Source organism: Episyrphus balteatus, chromosome 1, assembly GCF_945859705.1.
Source record: "Episyrphus balteatus chromosome 1, idEpiBalt1.1, whole genome shotgun sequence".
NCBI classification, from domain to species: Eukaryota; Metazoa; Arthropoda; class Insecta; order Diptera; family Syrphidae; genus Episyrphus; species Episyrphus balteatus.
The window spans coordinates 172,205,571-172,227,329 of NC_079134.1; the positions used below are offsets into that span (position 1 = coordinate 172,205,571).

General features: G+C 32.1%; 2 protein-coding genes across 3 annotated transcripts in view; one reads left to right on the forward strand and one right to left on the reverse strand.

Annotated features, from left to right (window-relative positions):
• The window catches only part of LOC129905748 (syntenin-1-like), a 213,607-nt gene that overhangs the window by 70,797 nt on the left and 121,051 nt on the right, over window positions 1–21,759 (reverse strand). The gene's annotated exons all lie outside the window — the stretch shown is intronic.
• LOC129915410 (myb-like protein X) overlaps window positions 707–21,759 on the forward strand; it is a 178,187-nt gene continuing 157,134 nt past the window's right edge. Inside the window, exons 1-6 of one of the 2 annotated variants that reach the window (XM_055996087.1) lie at window positions 707–1,145; window positions 1,212–1,294; window positions 1,375–1,601; window positions 7,653–7,985; window positions 8,054–8,150; window positions 8,219–8,383. In XM_055996087.1, coding sequence (XP_055852062.1) covers window positions 925–1,145; window positions 1,212–1,294; window positions 1,375–1,601; window positions 7,653–7,985; window positions 8,054–8,150; window positions 8,219–8,383 — 1,126 coding nt within the window. In that variant the 5' untranslated portion in view covers window positions 707–924. The remainder of the gene's footprint in view (window positions 1,146–1,211; window positions 1,295–1,374; window positions 1,602–7,652; window positions 7,986–8,053; window positions 8,151–8,218; window positions 8,384–21,759) is intronic. The other variant, XM_055995325.1, reaches the window with a different exon arrangement.

Here is a 21,759-nt window from a genome sequence, read left to right on the forward strand (position 1 = left end):
TGGACCTTGAACCAGTGTTAAAACTCATCCTTACTACAGATTTCACAAGATAAAAGTTGCTGATCCACGGATTAAATATTTGTACAACTGGCCCTAAGATTCTTTTATAAATATGGCTGTAACCCTATTGCAAAATAAAAATACAATGGAGTAAAATTATTTTTGACAGATGGCAGCTCACCGTCGCGTCGCCCATGATAAACAGTTTGTCTTTTTTATTCTGTTTATAATGGTTGTCGCTACTCATGTCCCGTAATTTAGTTTCTTTTGATGTAAAATAATTAGTGAAAATTAATTAACCCGAACAAAACAAAGAATTAAATTATAAAAAATGGAAAAAAGAAGAAGCAACGGTGGAGGAAAAAAAAACATCATTCATGCTTCAATATTTACTATAGATAAGAAAAGGGGCGTTCACGATATTGTAAAAAAATAAAATTTTACATTTTTACTAGGCCTGTTGCACCAGATCGTGAATACCCCTTATGATTATTTCGCTTAATTTTTCCAACTCTACAAAAGTTCTGTTCAATTTTAGAAAATAAATCTAAAAATTTAAATAAATAAACTTGGCACCACTTTTTTAAACTTTCGAATCACCCTTTTATCTGCCGCTGTCACAGCAACGACCGAAAATTCCAACCAAAAGAAAACCACAAAAAACACCATCACACCAAAAATTCACATCACAAAACGAATGTAAACACCGTACGGAATACAGCTATAATATTTTTTTGTTCGTCCGCGCTTTTTTTTTTTATTAATAAAATCAAAAAGGAATCAAAACAAAATAATAATAAAAAAAATCTCTCTCATACAAAATAAAGTCAATTATTTATTTATATAAAAAAAAAAACATATCATCAAAGTTTGTATTTATTTATTTAAAACAAAACAACAATTTGCAATTGAAAATAAGCAATAATGGCTTCGAATAACGAAGAAATCATACAATATCATATTTTTCTTAAAAACATTTGTAAATCAACAAATCCACAAGATTCTACAGAATCTTTATTAAAAACAACAACGACAACATCGTCAAATACGACCACAGCAGCACCTCAATTAAGAAATCGTATAACTTGTCCGGACGATGCTGAAGGCGAAGTCATCTATTGGATTCTTAAATTTTTAGATGAAAAGTAAGCCTATTTTGTGATAAACAAAAAAAGATTTGTTTTAATATACCTATTCTCTTATTTCTACAGTAAATGTCCCACCAAATTGATATCTCCAATTGTTCGTAATGTCCTCGTTGAGATATTAAATGATGCACGATTCAAGGAAACAAGTAAAAAACCTATTTTTTCTCATTCCCCTCTTAACACATCAATTTGCTCTTTGTTTGGTTATCATTCATTTTTTTTTTAGATGGTCTAAGAGCTTTAGCAACTACAATTGTTGAAGACTTTTGTGCTAGTTTATTGAATAATGTCGAGTTGAATAAAATCATTGACACAGCGACATCGGCCGACTTAAAAAATGATGACCTCTTGTCCATTCCAATTAGAACCACCGGAGCATCAACGAACGCCCGCCGCAAAATGGAAGATCGCACAATTTGTATTGATGAATTTCATAAAGTCTATGATGTGATGGTAAGTTAAACAATAATTCTTTCCTTTCAGCATTTGTACATTATCTCCCCCTACTTGACCAGTTTAAATAATATTTTTTTTTTTTCATTTTTATGTTTCTGTGACTGACTGAGTAGCTAGTAAGTAGTAGGTTAGTACTTGGAATTCAACATGACAACGATGAATCACACTTCTCTCGTCGTTGGTTGGGTTGAAGTGACATACATAGTTGATGTGTGTTGTAGAATTTAGTTGGATTTGCCTGCGCTTCTCCTCGGTCTGTCCAGGGCCGGTTTTAGGGTGGAGGCAGCTAGGGCCGTGTCGTCCAGGGCCGCAAGCATTTAGGGGGCGCCGAATGCAGCCCGAATATTTGCGATATTCTATATAAAGAACGAAATCACCCCAATCGTTTTTCTATTTGTTTTGGCGCCCTTATTTTTTAACCCTACTTCATTTGAAAGGCGCACTCTTATCTACATTCAACCTATTTTACTTTTGCAAAAGCGCTCGTATTTTTAACCATACAGTTTTTGAAAGACGAAAGTACCTCCAATCTTTGATTGATTTTTTGGCTTTGGCAAAAGGTGCTTCTTTTTTACCCCAAATTTTCGTTCAATTTTATTGGCTTCCGCAAAACTGTTTTAAGTTCTATTCTTTTTCAAAAACGAAGGGAGTTGTTCGATGTATTTTGACTTTTATGAATATGCCCCTATTTTAAACCCAACCATCTTTAAAGAACAAGGCGCCCCAATGTTTGCTTTTTATTTTTGCTTTATTGAAGGACAAAGCCGCCCTTAATCTTTGTTCGTTATCTTTCCGCTGAACAAAATAGCCATCCATTGTTGTTATTATACAAGCTGTTATAAGATAAAGAATATTTAAGGGATATATTCGAAGAAAAAAAATTGTTCTACAGTAACGGTCTATCTATAAAGTTGATACCACTAAGCGATGATTTAAGAAAACTCTTACTTTGGTATAACTTTACCCATGTTAATGAAAGAAATTTGGCAATTTGAATTTTTATGTTAATTTTTAAAGGCTATTCATTTTTTCTTGCTCTTGATGATTTTTGACTTTATTTTTATTTTTTTTTATTTTGGTATTCTTATAAATAAAACAATAATAAACATATGTACAAATTATTTACAAGCTTACCAGAAAACTCATACATTTAAAGATACTTGGAAAAACCTGCCCAAGGTAAAATCTTAAAAATCTCAAGACTAATAAAATTTATTTTTGTTGTTCAAGAAAGTAGTTTTTTTTTTTTTTTTAAATGCAGTTACAACAACATTTAAAGCAGGCGTGTCAAACTCAATGGCTTTCACGGGCCAAAATAGCAGGGTCTATATTTATATGGGCCGCAAAAAAAAAAAACAGTTAGAATTTGTATGAAATAGATTTATTATTACGAACAAGAACAATAAATGTAGTAATATTAATGTTTTCCGCCTGACACTTTGCATCTCTTTTCTGCTAACATCTTCTCTACTTGTGGGGAAGATTTAGTAGAAGTTATTTCTTTTAAAACAGACCCCAGGTTTAGATCTGTTATTCTGGATCTAACAGGTGACTTATTTCAAGTAAAAACAGCTGCTCGCATCGATAAGTGCTTCCAAACATACAAATGATTTCATATGCCAATTTTCTATTGTTTTCAAATCAGCTTGGTAGATACTTGTAAAATTCAGGCATCCCAACTTCGTCGAATTTAGATCTTAAAACGGAGTGACACTGAATTTCGATTACCTCGTACCTACATTAGGTACTGATTCTATATTTATAAATCCGTCTCAAAAAGAGATTTAAAAAGGACCGATTTTTCGGGAAAAATTAGCGACTTCTTTTATTGGAATTTATTTAAGGAAAAAGTAGCGACTGCAAGTCGACTTCAGATCAAATTTTTGGTTGTTTGGAATTTGACATAGATCTTTTTTTTTATAAATAAACAATTTCAGAGCTTTTCCTCAAAAATTCACTTAGAATGAATGTGAATCTTAATGCCCGTTTTTTTTTAAATTTTTTTGCGAATATTAATAGATGGCGGTTTTGAAAAAATATATACATATTTACCAGTTGTAATCCAGGATATTCCACTAATTCATCTAGAAGAAGATGGAGCTACGGACATGAATTCAAAAATTAACTGATAAAAAGTGGGCTTATCTTTGAATAGGTAGAAATGTTCATGACCACTGTATTGATTTTATTTCATGCACCGCAGCGGAATGAAAAACATTGCTTATTTCACATCAATAGCAATTCTTGCAGAAAAAAAATATGTTTTGGAACCATCATCAAAAAGGGGCATCAGTTAGTATCAATTAATATTCGCAATCAAATCCAAAAATCGACCTCAATCAAGGAGGACAGTTTAAATATTTGTTGTTACTGAATTTTAAATAAAAATTATCTTAAACAACAAAACTCATTTTTTTTTTTTTCATAATTTTAGAAATTATTTTATAGTGAAAATTTTATATTTGGAAAGGGCAGGCGCCACTTAAAATCTTGCCCAGGGGCGCCGGTATTGCTTAAACCGGCACTGGGTCTGCCTTTTTTCTCACTTTCTCGTCACTTAACTAAACGAACAATGACTCAATTCTATGAGGTTTGCTTTGCTGTTTTGGGGCTTGTTGTTTTTGATATTCGCTTTAAGCATGCGACCTTGTGCTAGTCGTGTATAGTTAACATGACATGCATTCAAGTTGGGCCTGTTTTTATTGTAAGGTAGCGAGAACTTAAAAAAATATAAGTAATTGATTTTTATTTAGGGAACTCCTGTCAATTTACTAGTTTTTTTTGTTGAGTTTGGTTCTCTAATGAGAACCACTGTCAACACGAAATAATTGTTTCATTTATTAAGTTGACCGGCTATTTATAAATTTTGTTGACCGGCTAATTCACATAGAAATAATGAAGAAACAACTTTATTAAAAGAATAAGAATTTACCGGTAGAAATGAGGTAATCAATCTGATGAAATGTTCTTCTTCTAGTCTAAGGTAGATGTACTCTATTGTTTATTTATTTGTTTATTATTCATCTTCTTCACTTTGGTCATCATTTGCCAATAATAGAAACTAATTAGATACAAACAAAAAAAAAAAAATGTTAAAAAAAAGTTTAAATGCTAATGAAGTGCAAATAGAAGAATGTTTGTCGTGTTTGTTTGCAAATCTGCATTTATTTAAGAGATTGCGTATTTCTTTTATTTTTAAATTGTTGCTAATAACCCTAAAAAAATCAAAAATATAAAAACAAACTATTTAATGCATTTCGTTGAAAAAGAGCATCAAAAAGTTCTTATGAAACCCAAAAATAATAGTTTAAAAACCAAAAAAGATATCCTAAAATTTGTTAAGCTAGATAGTATCCTCGGTAATTTTCTGAAGAATCTTGTGCTAATAAAGAAACAAAACCCGAGAGGGCTTAAAGCAAAATTTTATTAGACATTTTGCCTTGGGGGTTATAGCGATCAGGAAAAGCATCAGGAAAAAAAAACAGTATGAAATTGAATATTTTTTCCTGATGTCCGTTTGTAGCGATCAGGAAAACTTTCGTCAGTTGACACACAAAAAATCTACCTTTTCTCTTCTTTTCCTGATTGAAATACACAAACAAATTTTTCGTAGGCAGTAGAACGGGAAAATTTTGAAACACTTGAGGGGAACGATTTGTTTCGTTTTTTTTTTCAAATGTCATTCAGGTGGCACGAAAATGAATTTGCATCAGGAAAACACATAAATACAATTTAAAAGAAAAATAAGTGTTCCATTTATTTACCTTTCGAACCGTTCAATTCAAGTCGTTTTGGATGGATTCAAGTCTGAAACCCATAATATAAACGCTGGTGTGCCCCAGGGCTCCGTTTTGTCTCCGACTCTCTTTCTCATTTTCATTAATGATTTGCTCTCTGAAACTTCTAATCCATTAAATTGTTTCGCAGATGATAGTACCATTCATTAAATTCTGATCTCGAATGCATTGTCCAATGGGGAATAAGAAACCGCGTAGAACTTAATGCTTCTAAAACACAATGCTGCTTACTATCATTAAAACGAAACCTTCCCCCTTTGCCACTATCCATGAGTGGTACTTGCATCGAGGAAACTGATCAGCTTTCGATTCTAGGTATGTCCATTACAAACCACCTTTTGGGGAATGAGTACATATTCGATGTAGCCAAAAACTCTGCGAAATGCTTAGGTTTCCTCCGAAGATGTAAGAAATATTTCACCCCTTCTGATCTGGCTATAATCTATAAAGCATATATTCGTCCAAAGCTCGAGTATAATTCCCATATCTGGGCAGGAGCTCCTAAGACCCACTTGAGTTATTTGGATAGAATTCAAAATAGAGCTTTTAAAATGATAAGTGATAGGTCCCACCTCTTGAGCACCGCCGGAATGTATCATGCCTGTCCTTATTTGATAGGTACTTTTTTAAAAAATGTTCTAATGAAATAGCTAGCTGCATTCCTCCCCTTAAACAATTCAACCGTGATACTCGTACTTCAAGGAATGCCCATCAGTTTCCACTTGAGCCCAATTTCGGACGTACCGTCAAATACAGAGATTCTTTCTTTAGTCGCACTACGAGAATGTGGAATGCATTACCCGGCTCAGTTTTTCCCTCCCATTTTAATGTCCAGAGCTTTAAAACTAATGTGCATCGGTTTCTCCTTATAAACCCCTCCCTCTTTTCCTAACGCTCGCACTGTGTTGATACATATTAAGGGTACCCAAAACCCCTTTAGTGCGCGCAGATTATAAAAAAAAAAAAATTGTAAATTTTCTTTTCGAAAAAAAATCATTGAGTCATTTATTATCTATTGGTATACTCAAATCGAATTAAAACATCACAAAATTTTTCCTGATTCATTTTCCTGATCGCTATAATAGGCCCCTTATCTTGAATTCCATTTATATCAGAATTTTACCCGAAAAAGAAGCAAACACAAAATCCGTTCGTATGGAAAATTTCACACAAGTTGTAATAACGAACGGAATTCTAATAAGAAAAACAACACAAACCTTTACACCTCTTAAACACTATCGAAGTTATTTTTGTTGATTTTATCTAATTATTTAAGAATGTTCCAAACCCCGCGTTCCATCTTTAAATCATAAGTAATTAAATCATCAGTTTTTCCAGTCTTTACTTGACTTCAAGTTTATCAAACAAAAAATGAATTAATATGAATGGTAGGAGCGCAGTAGTCCGTAGTTATCAAAACATATCTGATCGAAAGGTTTCGGAACCAAACAGCCAGTTTCCGATACTTACTGCCTTAGGGCAGCATTACAATCAATTGTAATTTGGGCCTTCACCGAAAAGCATCTCCAGCCATCTATGTATATTCTGCTTTCAGTTTCTCAATCCAAGTTGATTGAGGATACCTTTGACTTGCAAGAGCCACAAAAAATGAGGTATTTCTCTGCTGCATCGTCACCTCTGGGGTGAAGTTGAAAACTTTTCGCGACGGATAATTTTGGTCCCCGCGCTATACATAGGTGTGCAAACCATATAATAGCTCGTTGTTGTATTTTCTGCTCGAATCACACAATCAATGGAGGCGGAACCACAAATCACTCAAAAAATGTTTTCTCAAAACTATCTAAAGAGTTCTCATCTGCCTTCATCATGATAAATAAATCTTGTAAAGAGACGATTTAGTTGCTTGAAAATGGGATTTGAAAGCCAATTACATTCTCATAAAAAATTAACAACCGTAGGCAAGATTACACCTTTGTTTAAAATCAGCGCTGGAGTTGTCACATAACCTGAAGGATACAAAGTTAATAACCTAATCATATACCCCACCAGACACATCTTATCTTATTTTTAAATGGACCGCGTAACACATTTATTGTGAGAAAGTGGTATTTATGTCCTCCCTTTCCTTGTGAATGCATAAGTCACTAAGTATGGGCAGGTCATCTCGATGTAGAGCTTAGTTTAAATTTTACTAAGAATGTTTTTCGCAATATATCGATCTATAAAAAAAATTCAATTGTGGCTTGTGGCTTGTATATGAATTTTTGTTTTTGTATTTTTTTATTTACAGAACTCTGCAAAATCAAGTTTCTATGGTGTATTTGATGGGCATAATGGTTATGCAGCTGCACATTACGTCGCATCTCAACTGCCGTATATAATTTCAAAAACGTCCAATGCAACAACAGATCCTGTAATTTTACTTCAAAAATCATTCCAAATAACAGACTCAAATTTCATATCAAGAGGAGCCACAAGTTCTGGTACAACAGCTGTGTGTGCTCTTTACCGTCCCGAAGAGAAACGCTTATTTATTGCATATGCAGGTGATTCAAAGGCTATGTTAGCCAAACAATATGGAAAAGTAATGCAACTTGTTAAGTCACATAGACCAGATTTAGAAGTAATATGAATTGAAATTTAACTACAAAATAAATAAGTTCTAACTAATACTTAATTATTTGTTAACAGAGAGAAAAAAATCGGATACTTTCAATGCGAGGTTTTATATCTTCTGTTTCTGGTGTTTTACGTGTGAATGGAACCTCTAATGTAACCCGATCATTGGGTATGATCTTAAAATTTAATATATTTTTCTTCATACAAACGTTGTAATTAAATAAATGCCTTTTTTAGGAGATGCTAAATTTAAACCAGTATTAACGGGTGATCCGGATTGTATTGTAGTGGATTTAGATGGAAAAGAAGAGTTTTTAGTACTAGCTACTGATGGACTATGGGATCACGCACATGAAACAGAAATTGCGAGAACGGTTTACGATTGTATCAAGGAAGATTGTGGTAAGTGAAATATAATCACTATTTATTTTATCATTTTTGATAAAGAGATTTGGTCAAGCAAAGTTCTATTCAACTAACAAAATTATCTTGAATTTGGCTTTTCTGGAAATAACTTTAGAACACATCAAGTATCATATATAAGGATATTGACCATATTTTATACAAATTATTGCTGTTGAAATAAAAGTTTTGAAAAGTTGCATAATAAATAGGTAAATTAAATAGGTATATCGGATAATCCCTGGTTAAAAATGTATGTCATTTAATTTTTTTCTTCTTCGTCTGAAATAAGTTTATTTAGAATAAATTTTTTTAAAATAAAGTTTATTTAGTAATAGCCCAATCAACGAAGTAGTTTACTTCCCAGTTTTAAACAAATGCTCTGTCATGCATGCAAAAGGGATTCAATAAAGCTAAAACTCGAGAATTGAGAAATAAAGAAAAATAAGTCCTAGTGTTTACTGAGAAATTAAATGCAATGACCTATGGTAGCAAATGTAAATTGAAATAATATTGAGCTGTCGGTATGGATACATTTTCAAACACCGAATGTTTGTGTCAAAAGTAATTAATAAAGCCTGTGTTCCTTTGGGCTCAGCAAAGTACTTTTTGTACTTCTGAATCCATTCAAAGACGTTTTTTCTATGAAAGAAATGGAGTTAAATACAAGCAGAAGTACTTAGCAGTAGATACTTAAGGCCAAAGGAACACAGCTATAAAATCTGGAGTTCCATTTGTAGGTACCATAGTACCTACTGAATCTTAAATAACTGACCCGATTTGAAGCTAAAAAATGTATACAGAAGTGTTTAAGTAGTAGTACTAAAATTATTCGTTTATGAATTTTAACATACAAACCTTTAACATTATAACATAAGCAACTTTTACTCTAACGCAGGTACGTACGATTCATTTTATTTACTACTTATCAATGACATTTTTATGGAAACAATTATTCAAGAATTTTAATCTTGTGACTTCAATTTCTATGGCCAAATGCATATTTGTTTTTACAATATTATCAATATGTATCGGTTGAAGAAAATGAAATGTAAAGCGGCAGTATATTAAAAAACAAGGGAACCAACCGCCCCTCATATTTCTATACTTAAAAGTGCATTACTTAATATTATACGAACTTAGATCAAATTTGAACAAATGTTAAAAAAAAAATCAATAAATGCCAACTTAAAACAAAGCTGCAAGAATTCACATAAAATCAGAAATATTAAAGTATATGATGTAAGTAATCATAGGATTTGTTTTTAAATTGCGATGAAATAAAAACGTAGAAATATAATCGTTTTTTTTTAATAATTAAGCAAAAAGATTACAATTTTAAACATTTTTAGTTTAGTTAAAACAAAATTTTAAGGGCTTTTAGATTAGTTTAAAGCATTGTAATAATAAAATAAGAATTGAAGCGATTTTTAGTTTGTTTGGGATAAAAACTAACTAAGACAAATTTAAAGTACCGTAGACATGTTCTTCATGTCCTATAATTGGCTTGCAGCCTCTTCAAAGTGCAGAACGCTTTTATTAAAATGAACACGCTTGATCTGATTCAGCATCGGACATACAGCAATGAAATAGAATACATCATCTGTCATGTAGATTACAGAGTGTCTAGCTGTCGGAACCTTCGTTACCGTCGGGTCTAAAGTTGAGTTTAATCCGCTCTCCTCTTATTTTAAATATGGTGCCAATTGCAGTATTTTTGTATGCACAGGAAAAATAGTTTCTATCGTTGAGATTAAAGTCGCATTTTGAAAAATACCATCTTTCCAAGTATGAGTTTGATTTTCAATAAACGCATAACTTTTATTTTCATCTGTGGTTGCTACCACTTCGTAAAGCGATTTATTGTTTTTATTGAAAAATCGGATATAAAAAAATAATTCTCGGCAGTCTCAGTTCCTCCATAAATAATACTCAGACTAGATTAGATTAGATTCTTCCTTTATTCATCAGATAAATGACAATGGTGCGTCTACTCTAAGATGTGGCACACTTTAACAGTAACCCAAAACAATTTCACGAAAATAAATTGTAAGTTGTTACCTTCGTTTGAACAGTACTTCAAAAAAGTCCAGAAATGACTCAATGACTGTTTTGCTCGCAAAGAAAATGATTTTTTTTAGTGATGTATTCAAAAATTGCTCGAGTTATGCGTATTCCCCCTGTTTTGTTTTTGAGTTGGACTATATTATTGAGTAAAAAATCAAGTTCAATTATTTAAAACAAACAAAAGATATGAGACTTTCAAAGCGCTGTGCCCATAAAACAACACCAAATTGTTTTTTAACTGCCTTTTTCTTTAAGATTGTTCACAGCAAAAGCATCGTTTTTTCTGATTCGGCTGTTGTAGTGTATTTTCCTAAAGCATAGACCATACCGCACGGATATATTGCTATCTGCACTTCTTTTAAGTAATTAAAATATATATCCGATTCTAAAGATGTTTAAGTATCGAACTGATACCTTCTAAATTTTCAAATTGAACTTCATCTTTCATATCTTTCTACGCTTTCTGGCAAAATATAGACTTAAGATGTGAAACGTAACACAAATATTAGCAAATCATCAAACAATTTAATTATAAAAAACTTTTTAAAATTAATCAAATATTTTGTAACCATTTTCTCGAAAGCAAAAAAAAAATAATTTCAGATAACCCTCACGTTTTTATATAGCTAACTCCTAACCATAAGTTAAATAAAACATCATCCTAATGACCTATTCAGCTCAGCATGAAATGAAAAAGCTGTTTCATTTCATATTTTTTTTTTATCTTATGAAAGGATGGTTGGTTAAGAAAGAATATCCAATAATAATCCTTATTAATATTCATGAATAATTCTGTTATCCTAAAGGTCCTTTTTTCGAATACAAACCAATAAGCAAATAAACAGAGAGCAAAAAAAAAAATAAAAACAAACCCATTTCCCATTTCAATTCATCTCACCAAGTTGCCAAGTGTCGAAAAGGTCACTTAATATTATATGACCTCTCTCCCTCATGTAATTTGTACTCATACACCTCACAAAGTAACACGTTCAATTCAAAGTGTAAAAAGTGAAATTTTTTGGCAAATTCCCCGGAACAGAAGAGGTAACCTTAATGGAAATGGGAACAATAAAAAAAAACCTACCTACATCCCTTTTTTTTTTTTTGGTATTTCACTTTATTTCTTTGAATTGGTGTGTAAGTCTACACACCTCCAACCCCCTTAAAATCCAAAAAATAAAATAAAATAAAATAACACCACAAAGATTTCGCCCTCCTGAATGATGATTTAATTGAGCAACCCAATCACTTTTCATCCAACAGAGTGGAAACACACAAACCCTTTTTCCACTATACAAAAAAGGAATTCAAACTCTGACGACAGCAAGGATTTACTTTTGTTCCTTTTTTTGTTGTATAAATTAATCCTGTTTGAGTAGGTGTGATTTTTCTTTGCCTCTAGAGTCGTCCTGTGAACCGATTTCTATTTTAGAGATTTTAGTTAAATAAAAAAATAAAAAAAGGAAAATCAGCGTCTAAACCGTTATGTTATACCTAAGTTCAATAAAAAAACAAAATTGTAGAAAAACACACACCCAAAAAATAAAGATTAGGGTGGTTTTTGGAATCTAGATACCCTGCAGACACAACACACTTAAAGGGAAGGAATTACGTTCATTATGCATTTGAAAAACCACTTAATTCCTTTAATTCAATATTTGTTATGACTCATGGGGAAGGCTTGGGAAAAAGCATTGTAAAACAACCAGCCCACAAGTTTTTCTCTCACTCTCTCTCGCTTTCGTCCTTACACTTTAATCGTGTCTTGTTGGTTTCTCGGTTTCGGCTTCAATCTATTCATGGTGAAATCGAGAATTCCATTGTGTGTGTTGACTCAGAAAAAGGATAACAAAAAAGTATTAAAGTGTGTCCTTATAGTCCTTTTTTTTCCTCACTGAGTATGAGGGTACAATGTAATAGCAATTGCATTACTCAAATATAGCTGCGCTTATTACATCCTTTTTAGAGGGATTTGAGTACAAAAAAACACGTCATGGTTGTTACGCATGTCGTCGTTTTCGTCCTCGTCGCATATCGCATATATTCGTTTTTTGAAATCATCATTTTTGTGACGAAATAAGAGAACATGAGAGTAAGAGTAGAGAAAACACCCTTTGTTATATTTCGCACACTGTTGCTAACGTACGTAAATTGTTGAACAATGTATATTGACTTGAAAAGCCGGCTGGTAATAAAAATCAGATTTGCGTAGAAAGAGAATTAGTGGTTTTTTTATTTAAATTTTTGTGTAATGGTATGGGAATTTTGACAGGTTAAGAGAAATTTTGTAGCTCTTGAGTAGAAAATTGTTGAACATTTCACTCATTTTAAGAGTTAAGAGTAAATATAATAAAAGATTTAAACAAATTGTGATTGCAACAATTTTGTAGAGAGTAAGGTATTTGGAAAGAAATCCTTCATGCACTTTAAATTTTCGAGAGATAAATTTGGGAGAATATTCAAAACTAGAAACCTAGAAAAGTTTAAGGAAAAAACAAATTTTAATTATAATCAGAACCGCGTTGGGCGCCATTTATAGCAATTGATAGGGCGATAGAAAATTGATAGAAAATAGCATTTTGATGATGTACAAATTGTACGTCTTCGTATTTTATTTCAAAATTTTGTTAAGGATACATAAATTAAGAAAGAGTTAAAAAACGATATTTTAAAAGATTTGGGCTTTCATGCTACGATATAAAAAGGAGGCTAAATAGAAGAAGGATAGGTGTTAAAAACACCAGAAAACTAACTAAATAAAATAAAAATTTATTTCCAGGGAGCAAAAAATCGTAAGAAATGATGTCTAAATTCCCCCGGAAAATTGATTGCCGATACCAATAAATTCCGAGGGAAACTTTTTATGATCATTTTCGCTCCCATATTTAAAACATGGGAAACATTTCGAGGGAAATTTTTATTCATGATAATGAATGGTATGGTACATAAAAGTGGTTCAAATTTGGTTCTCTCCAAAAACAGGACGATACTTTAAACAAAACAAACAAAGCTCACGTTGGGCGCCACTTAAGACAAATTGAGAAATAGTATCTTCTATTATGTCATATTAAAGATTCATTCCCAGTAAATCAGCTTATCAAGAAAGTATTACAATTACAAATTCAGAAACAGTTATTATTATAATTCTACAAGTATTCAAAAGCAATAAACAATAATTCAAAGAAAGAAAAGACATCACTTTATTTTTTTTTTTTTGCAATGCACATTAACCTACAAACACTTAAGTTTGATAAATCATCCACTACACACTGTTATTCCCTTTCTATTGCGGGTTCCTAGTATTACATTTCTCTCTATTTTCTGTTGCCACGGAAATTAACTCATGAAGCTTGAAAAAAAAAGTAAGAAAAAAAAACGAAAAACAAAAAAAAATAATTAAAGAAAAAGAAAAGATTTACACCCGAAGTAATGAAATAAACGTGGTGACACTCCAATAATAATCAATGCATGCAACTGCATACCGCGCCAAAGCCAATCTAACCAACCAAGGTAGTGAACCAACCAACCGACGAAAATAACGTCGACGCTGGCTGAAGACGGACGAAGGAACTACCGTAAAGCATCCAATCCACACTATATTCGTGTTGCGGTGGCGTCTTCGTCGTCGTCATCGCCGCTGCCGCCACCAACCGTTTCCATATAGCTGCAGCTTTGGTAAAAAAAAAAAATATGAAAAAAAAAGAAACCAAATCTGAAGCATTCCTCTTTTCTTCAGCCGAATTGCCCAAGCGGAAACACAATTGAGGAAAAAGTAGGTTGAGACTGTGCGAAGACCATTTCCAGAATTGTTTCGTTATTAGCTCTTTTTTTTCTCTCTCTTCTTTAACTTTTGCTGGCTGCTAAACCGATCTACCTATAATACCGCCATAATGGAGTTTATAAAAACTTCTTTAACTGATGCACTTTTCGATTTATTTATTATTTTTTTTTTTTAATCTTTCTCTTTGCATGCGCGCGAGTGGCGCAAATAAGGTCGCGCGAAAGTAACAAATCCCAAGCGACTTCTTTTTTAATATCAGAAACCTTTTTTTGAAAAAAGTCTCGTTTTAAACTTGAGCCTGCGATGATCAAAAGAAGAACCTTTCCCCAGTCTAAAATGGTGTGCTTCTTCTCTCGCTCTCATTAAATATGTTGTAGTCCAAAAAGGAAAACGAAAAATTATTCATGCGGGTTCAATAACATTTTATTTTATTTTTTTTTTTTTTTGAGAAATCACCACGATCGACTGTTGAACCTGAGACACTCCTTCGATTTGGGTTGAATGAGTGTAACGAATGACATTATATCAAGAGGATCCTGTTATGCAAACGAGAAACATACGAAATAAAATCAAAATAAATACAGAGCATTCAATTGTCTACATAAAAGGACTGATGAATCCTTTTAAGGGATTGTTGGAATTTGTGTATTCGGGCACAATCAATGTTCGCATTATGTTTTTTTTTTTTTTTTTTATTTCAGTTTCGGAAATTTCGATGTCAGTTAAATAAAAAAAACTGAGATTTTTAGTTATATTGGAGTGCATTGGAGACATTTTGTATGAAGAAACCCAGTTCCCTGCTCTACTACTTAAACTATTTCAATTAAGATCTTAGAAACTTTTATTTTTAATTATTAATATATGTCCGAATTTCTGCAAAGTTAAATTCAAACTTCAACAGCAAGAACAAGTTGATAGAAGAATCAATAAGTTTACAGATAAATCTACCGTCATGTACAGACAAATCTATCTTACAGACTATACGTTTATGCTTTTTTGTGGTGTCTGGTTCTAGATAGCCAAACAGTTAACATTTTATCATTTATATAAATGAGAGAAAAGAGATGAAAAAGCTTAAATTTGATTAATTTTTTTGTTTTAGCGGTAAGAGATTCTGTATCAATTTTCAAAGTATAAAAATTTGACGATCACTGTGGCGTATACGTAACATTTTTTTTTTTTTCAAACTAAGTTTGTTTGCTTAATAAAATCACAAAAATATAACCGTTAAAAAAAGAGCCAAGTTTTTCTATATTGTCATTATTATTATTTTATAGAATTGACCATAGGTACATAAGCTAGTTCAACTAAACTAGCCCAAAAAATTATGATTTTTTTTAGTGATTTTCGATAAGCTGTATTTCAGTAAAAAATGATCGCATCATGACATATCAAAAAGCATGTGAAAGCTACATTCTTCTAGTTTTAGGTTTTTATGAATAAAATAGGTTAATCGTTGCAACTGTTCAAAAACCAACTTTTTCAAATTTTTTTTTGGTTTTCACTTTTCTCATAAAAAAGTGGGAAAATTTTTTTGTGATAAAATGATAATAATTTTTAGAAAGGCTATTTATTTGGCTTTAAGGATTTTTTTGTTTTAAACTCCTACGATTTTTTTTAGACTACAATATCAGTCCTCGAACCAAAAACCATACTTTTGACTTTGACTATCAATATCTCAACAACGGATCCTTCCACAGAAAATTTAAGGATACATTTGAAAATTTCATTAAATTTTCTACAAAGAAGTAAAGTTTGCTTTGTTAGAAAAAATGTTTTCGTACATTTGATATCATTTTAGAAAAGCTATCAAAATAGGCCTTTTTGCGGTTTTTTAGAAAATGTGCCGCTATGGGTGATAAGATTAAACTGAGGCTAAATTATTGAAGCTTAATAGACCTGAAATTAATCTGCAAAGTTTCAGACTTATTCATCAAACAGTTTTTCTGCTGTGAGGGTTTGAACTTTTTAGATTATTTAAAACACCACATTTTTGCAGCTGTAAATGATTTATTTCTAATCACTTTTTTATGAGCAATATCAAATTCTTTTTAAACCAAAGGAAATTAAAAGTTTTCAAAAAAATTTAAATAAAAAAAAAAAAATTCATACCGTTTTTAGATATTTTTCCATTTTTTTGAAAATTTTGGATTTTTCTTTGGTTTATCTAAAATTTAAATAGTATTTATTAATAAAATGTTCAAATAAACTCAAAAGAATTTGATTTTGCTCATAAAAAAGTGATTAGAAATAAATCAATTACAGCTGCAAAAATGTGGTGTTTTAAATTATCTCAAAAGTTCAAACCCTCACAACAGAAAAACTGTTTGATGAATAAGTCTGAAACTTTGCAGATTAATTTCAGGTCTATTAAGCTTCAATAATTAAGCCTCAGTTTAATCTTATCATCCATAGTTATGAAATAGCGGCACATTTTCTAAAAAAAACGCAAAAAGGCCTATTTTGATAGCACCAGAGATATTTGAATAATAATAATTAGCTGTTAATTAAAAAATAAATTTGATTGTTTCACTATGTTAATTTCTATATTGTTAACGTTTCAAGCATAAGTACCCCATCTTGCTCCCCCTTCCCCTACATTCCTTTATTCCTTGTGTCGATTTGTTGATCATACTGGATCATTACCTTAATTTTCAAAAATGTATTGGTATGTATTACCTACTTTTCTTAAGGCTACTTTCCGATGCATCAGTGGTTTTCAGAAATTGGCAACAACAGTACCTACTTCAATTAAGGAATTCATTGTTCCTTAATTACGTTGATCCAGAAAATTCTGTAAAATGCACCAAATAACAACACATTAGTTATTAAGTTGTTACAAATTCTTCACTAATTCTCCTTAAGAATGTTCTAATTTTGTAAAAAAAAAATGATGATCGGGAACGACCGACATAATCTTGACCATTTTCTCTTGTTTTAATTAAAGTATCTCATTACACAAACTTATTTAGCAGATGTTCGCATCTAATTTTCTCCATGTTCACATTCTTCAATAAACTGCAGCTAAAACAGCTAAAATTTGTCTTCCCATAATGTTGCCTGACTGTACTTATATGTGGAATTATCTCTTTTGATCAAATCCAGAGCACTAATCGGTCAAATGGATCTTTTTTAAATTAAACTTCATTAAATTTTTAATTACCTTCCTATACTTTTTAGTCAAAGCCGAATGGAGAACAACGTAGACCATACATTTTTGTTTCCACAATCGGATTGTAAGATCAGCGGTGTAATGCTTCAGACATACCGGTCCCATCTATAACATTTCTTTACTCTCCTTTTGCCGACAACACTATATTTTCTCGGCTCGACTAATCGTTGGGATTCAATTTGATAAATTTGTCCATTTAACGCGAAATACAAATATATCCAACCCAAATTACTTGAAAAGATCCTGGTAGGTGAACTGCACCTTTTGAAAAAAATAGATTCGTTGCAACTAATTTATTTTTAAACGCCCAAACATAAAACTCTTTTCCTATCTCTGTGCAAAAAGAAGAAAGCTATCACTTGTAATAGAAGAACTTGTAAGGGACAGACAGGTTTAATGGGTTTTTCTTCTAACGAAGAAGACGACGATGGACGATGACGACCCCATTCATCCATCCATCCATGGATTGCTATTAAGCTAATCCATCCTGCACCTCCTTCGCCTACGCACGCAACAACATTTATACAGATAATCCCATGAAGATCCCGATCCCGATCCAAATTCAAATCTAAATCCAAATCCAAAAATCCCAATCCCGATCGCAAGGATAAATATAAATTTCGATCACTTATTTAAATTAATCGACTTTTTCTCTGACGCTGAAGCAGCAGCCAGCAACCAGAACAGCTTCGATCAATGGAGGGAGATCAGCAGTGCGTTCCATTCCGTTGCTAGAGCGACTTCTTGCATGTCATCAGTCTGACACTTTGTACCCCTTTGTGCCGCGCACTCAGCCAGGGCAGCATGGTGTTTCGGATAATGCCCCAAAAGGAGTGGCTCCCATCACTTTTCCTCCTCGCTCGATCTCTATCCCAACCTGACCAAGCTTGACACAGCTCTACGACTATGAACGAAAAAAAAAAAAAAAAACAACGATGATGATAATGACGATGAACGACGACCAACGTCGCCATCGTCGTCGCACTGTTGTACAAAATGACTTTTCTCATTGCAAAAATCAGAAGGGTGTTTCGTAATCATTGGCCGAAGAAAGATTTTCGTAGAAAAAAACAATTGAACTTTAAAAAATTGTCCTTAGTTTTGAAAATTTCGTTATAAGCAAAAACTATGGCCACCTAAAAAAATAAAATAAAATTAATCACAAGTTGTGATCGGAATAAAAACTTTCAAACTATCGATAGTTGTAAAATAGTTTTTTCATTCGAATAGTTTATTTTATTCGATAGTTTCATTCGATAGTTTTTATTCGAATGAATAAATAAATGAATGAACTATTCGATAGTTCACATCATTCAGTTACTAACTATCGATAGTTATTCGATAGTTTCCATCACTAATCACAACAGTGGATGCTCAAAGTTAACTAACCTATTTCTTAAATTTTTTTAATTAAGTTTTAAAATTTTATTTTATTTTTTTTGCCTTTAGTGATCCATAATAATATTTAATAAATTTTTTCACTGATATATTTTATGTGAAACAGTAAAGGGAAAAAATAAACGGACCAAAAAATTAAAAAACAAATTAAAAAAAAAAAACAAAAAATAAAAAAAAACATAAAAAATAAAAAAAAACATAAAAAAAATTAAAAAATAAAAAAATAAAATAAAATTCAATGTTTAATAAACCAAGAAATAGTTTGTTTACTATAAAGTGTGTCCCTAATAGAATAAGGGAAATTAAATGTGGTATATTCTAAGAAAAAATTGAGGATTCTTTGAATAAAAATGGGCTATAGTAAAAAAAAACACATTCTTTTAAGATATTACAAATTGCATTTTTTTTTCCAAGTATCATAAAATGTATGGGTTTTCGGCAGGCTTCCATGACTTTTTTATTCAAAATTATTATCTGCATGAGAATAAATTATCACGGGGCAGAAAAATTGAACTGCCTTGAAAAAATAATATCTGACCAAAAAAAAAGATATGTATAAATATATTTTAAACCCTCTGTCGGCACACGGGTGCGAATTTGGCAGGACAAAAATAAAAAAATTACGATTTTTCAAAAAAGTGGTCACAAAAAAGTCTCTTTATAAGGGTGAAAATATTTTTTTTCGGAATTGTGAACAAAATATTCGAATTCCTCGGAATATTCTACACCAATTTCATACTTGATTCTCTATAAAATATTGTTACCGAAAAAAGTTCTAGCGACATGAAGAAGTATAAACCAAATTCGCACCCGTGTGCCTATCACGTCACAAAAAAGAGGTGTGCCTACAGAGGGTTAAACGCAGTTACAAAGAATAATATTTCTTCAAGAATTAAGACCACAAAAAGGTTTCTAGCATAAGTATTATCAGAGAAATTAGCGTTTAGGTGGGTCAAGGTATACCAAAGTAAGCGTTTTCTCAAGCGTTTTTTTTTTTGTCAAAGTACAAAATCTCGGCAGTGCGCAATCATGCGCAGCTAAATATTTATCACTTAGGTCAACAATTTCTTGGAGCAAATACCCTATTCGACTTAATGCATGGACTGGTATGGATTTTTTTGTAGCTCTAATCAATCTTCATAAACTGTAAAAAAATGGTGTTTTTTTTGTTTAATTTACTAAAACTAGGAAAATATTTTTTTTAGTTTTATATTTTTTTTTTATATCAAAAAAAAATTTTTTTTAATTACAAATTTTTTTTTAATTACAAAATTTTTTTTTTAATTAAAAAAATTTTTTTTTATTTTTTTAAATTAAATTAAATAGGCATAATCGCAGAAAAGAAAATAAAGAATTTTGTTTTTTTTTTCTTTTTTTTTTTCTCTAGAAAAATAAGTTACCAACTTTGTAAAGGTTTATAAATTAAACTAGTAATCAAAATATTATTTTTTTTGCTATTTTAAAAGCTCTGTTTATATTTCTACTAGAATTAAAAAAAAAAACAAAACATCAGATTTTGTATTATTGCTACGACTTTTCCCTTTTTGGACAACAGTGCGTCGTCGGTCGTTCGTTCGACCAGAAAGTGGGGGTAAATGTGTGGCTATTTTTGGAGCTCGGCAATATTAATTATTGTGTAGTGTGCGAAACCTTCTGCTTGATGTGTGCTTTAGTATGCGCCTGGTGCCCGATACCCGATGGCCCATCATCATTATTTGCCCGTGATGCTTGGTGCCCGCCCGGGTCTTTGACTGGAAGAGGCCGAATGCCGAATTCGCGTAATTCCTGTTGCTGCTGGCTGCTGTTGGTTGGACCAACTTATGAGATTTTTTTGTAGTTTATGTACTCTAACGACAACGACATCGTCAATGATGATGATGATCGTGAAACCAGTACTTAAAATGGAGTCACAATCTGTTTTCATTTCCATGGGATTGTGGGGATATAGAAAGGAGTGAGTTGATTCTTCCTCCGCAGCCGAACTAGCATGCAACACCACATAACTCCGCTATTCCCCGACTTCCCGAGAAAGGAATTCGTGCTTCGGATCTCTTTTCTTTTCTTGTTGTAAAGACTCTTGGGGTGCATATAATTTATAATTCTCTTGTAGGTACCTACCGTGTGTAGGTTGAATCTCGATGGTGTATGCGTTTTTTCTGAACTTTTTTTTTTTTTTAGTTTGGAACGATTTTCCTGTTGAAGAAAATGTTTCACGATAATAAATATCAGTTATATTGGCTCCATTTCCATACCTAAAAAAAACCTCCTATCCCCACCCAAAAATAACAACAACAAAAAAAGTTAGAAAAAAAAGAATAGAAACAACAGTTGTTGTCGGCCAATATATTGTTGGATGGTCGACAAAGAGCTGAGGAGGGGGGTAAAAACTCTCTCGAAAAATTATTATATTTGGCTAAGCTTTCTTGCTTCTGTTGCTGCTAGTTTGTTGGCTTGGCTGTGCTTCCATTTGCTGCTGCTCTCACAATTGGCGTGTTGAATTCCGTTCTGGTGTAGCACGTACCGCACCAACAGAATTGAAACGAATGGACTCATCCGACCATGTCCATAAATATTGAAGTGGCAGCGGCGGCGGCGAAGGGGCATATGGTGGTGATGTATCTACAATATTAGGTATAGGAAAAAGATAGTTAAAGCTGATGAAGACTAGAAGGCAAAAAAAAAGTATCCAATCGACAACACAACGAACGGCGGAATCATTACCATCTATCTATCGCATCACCATTTGGTTGTAGTCGACGACGACGTCGGTTGTTCGTCAGTCATCGTTCGTCATCGTCATTATTTTATTATCGTGGTCTTATAACCATCCTAATTTAACTTCACATTAAAATCAACCATTAGTTTGAAATTTATTTTCAAAACTTCTTTGCCAGTCTTTTTTTCTCGCCTCTTTATCTTCTTTTTTTTTATTTCTTTTGTTCCCCTCTTTTTTGTGCT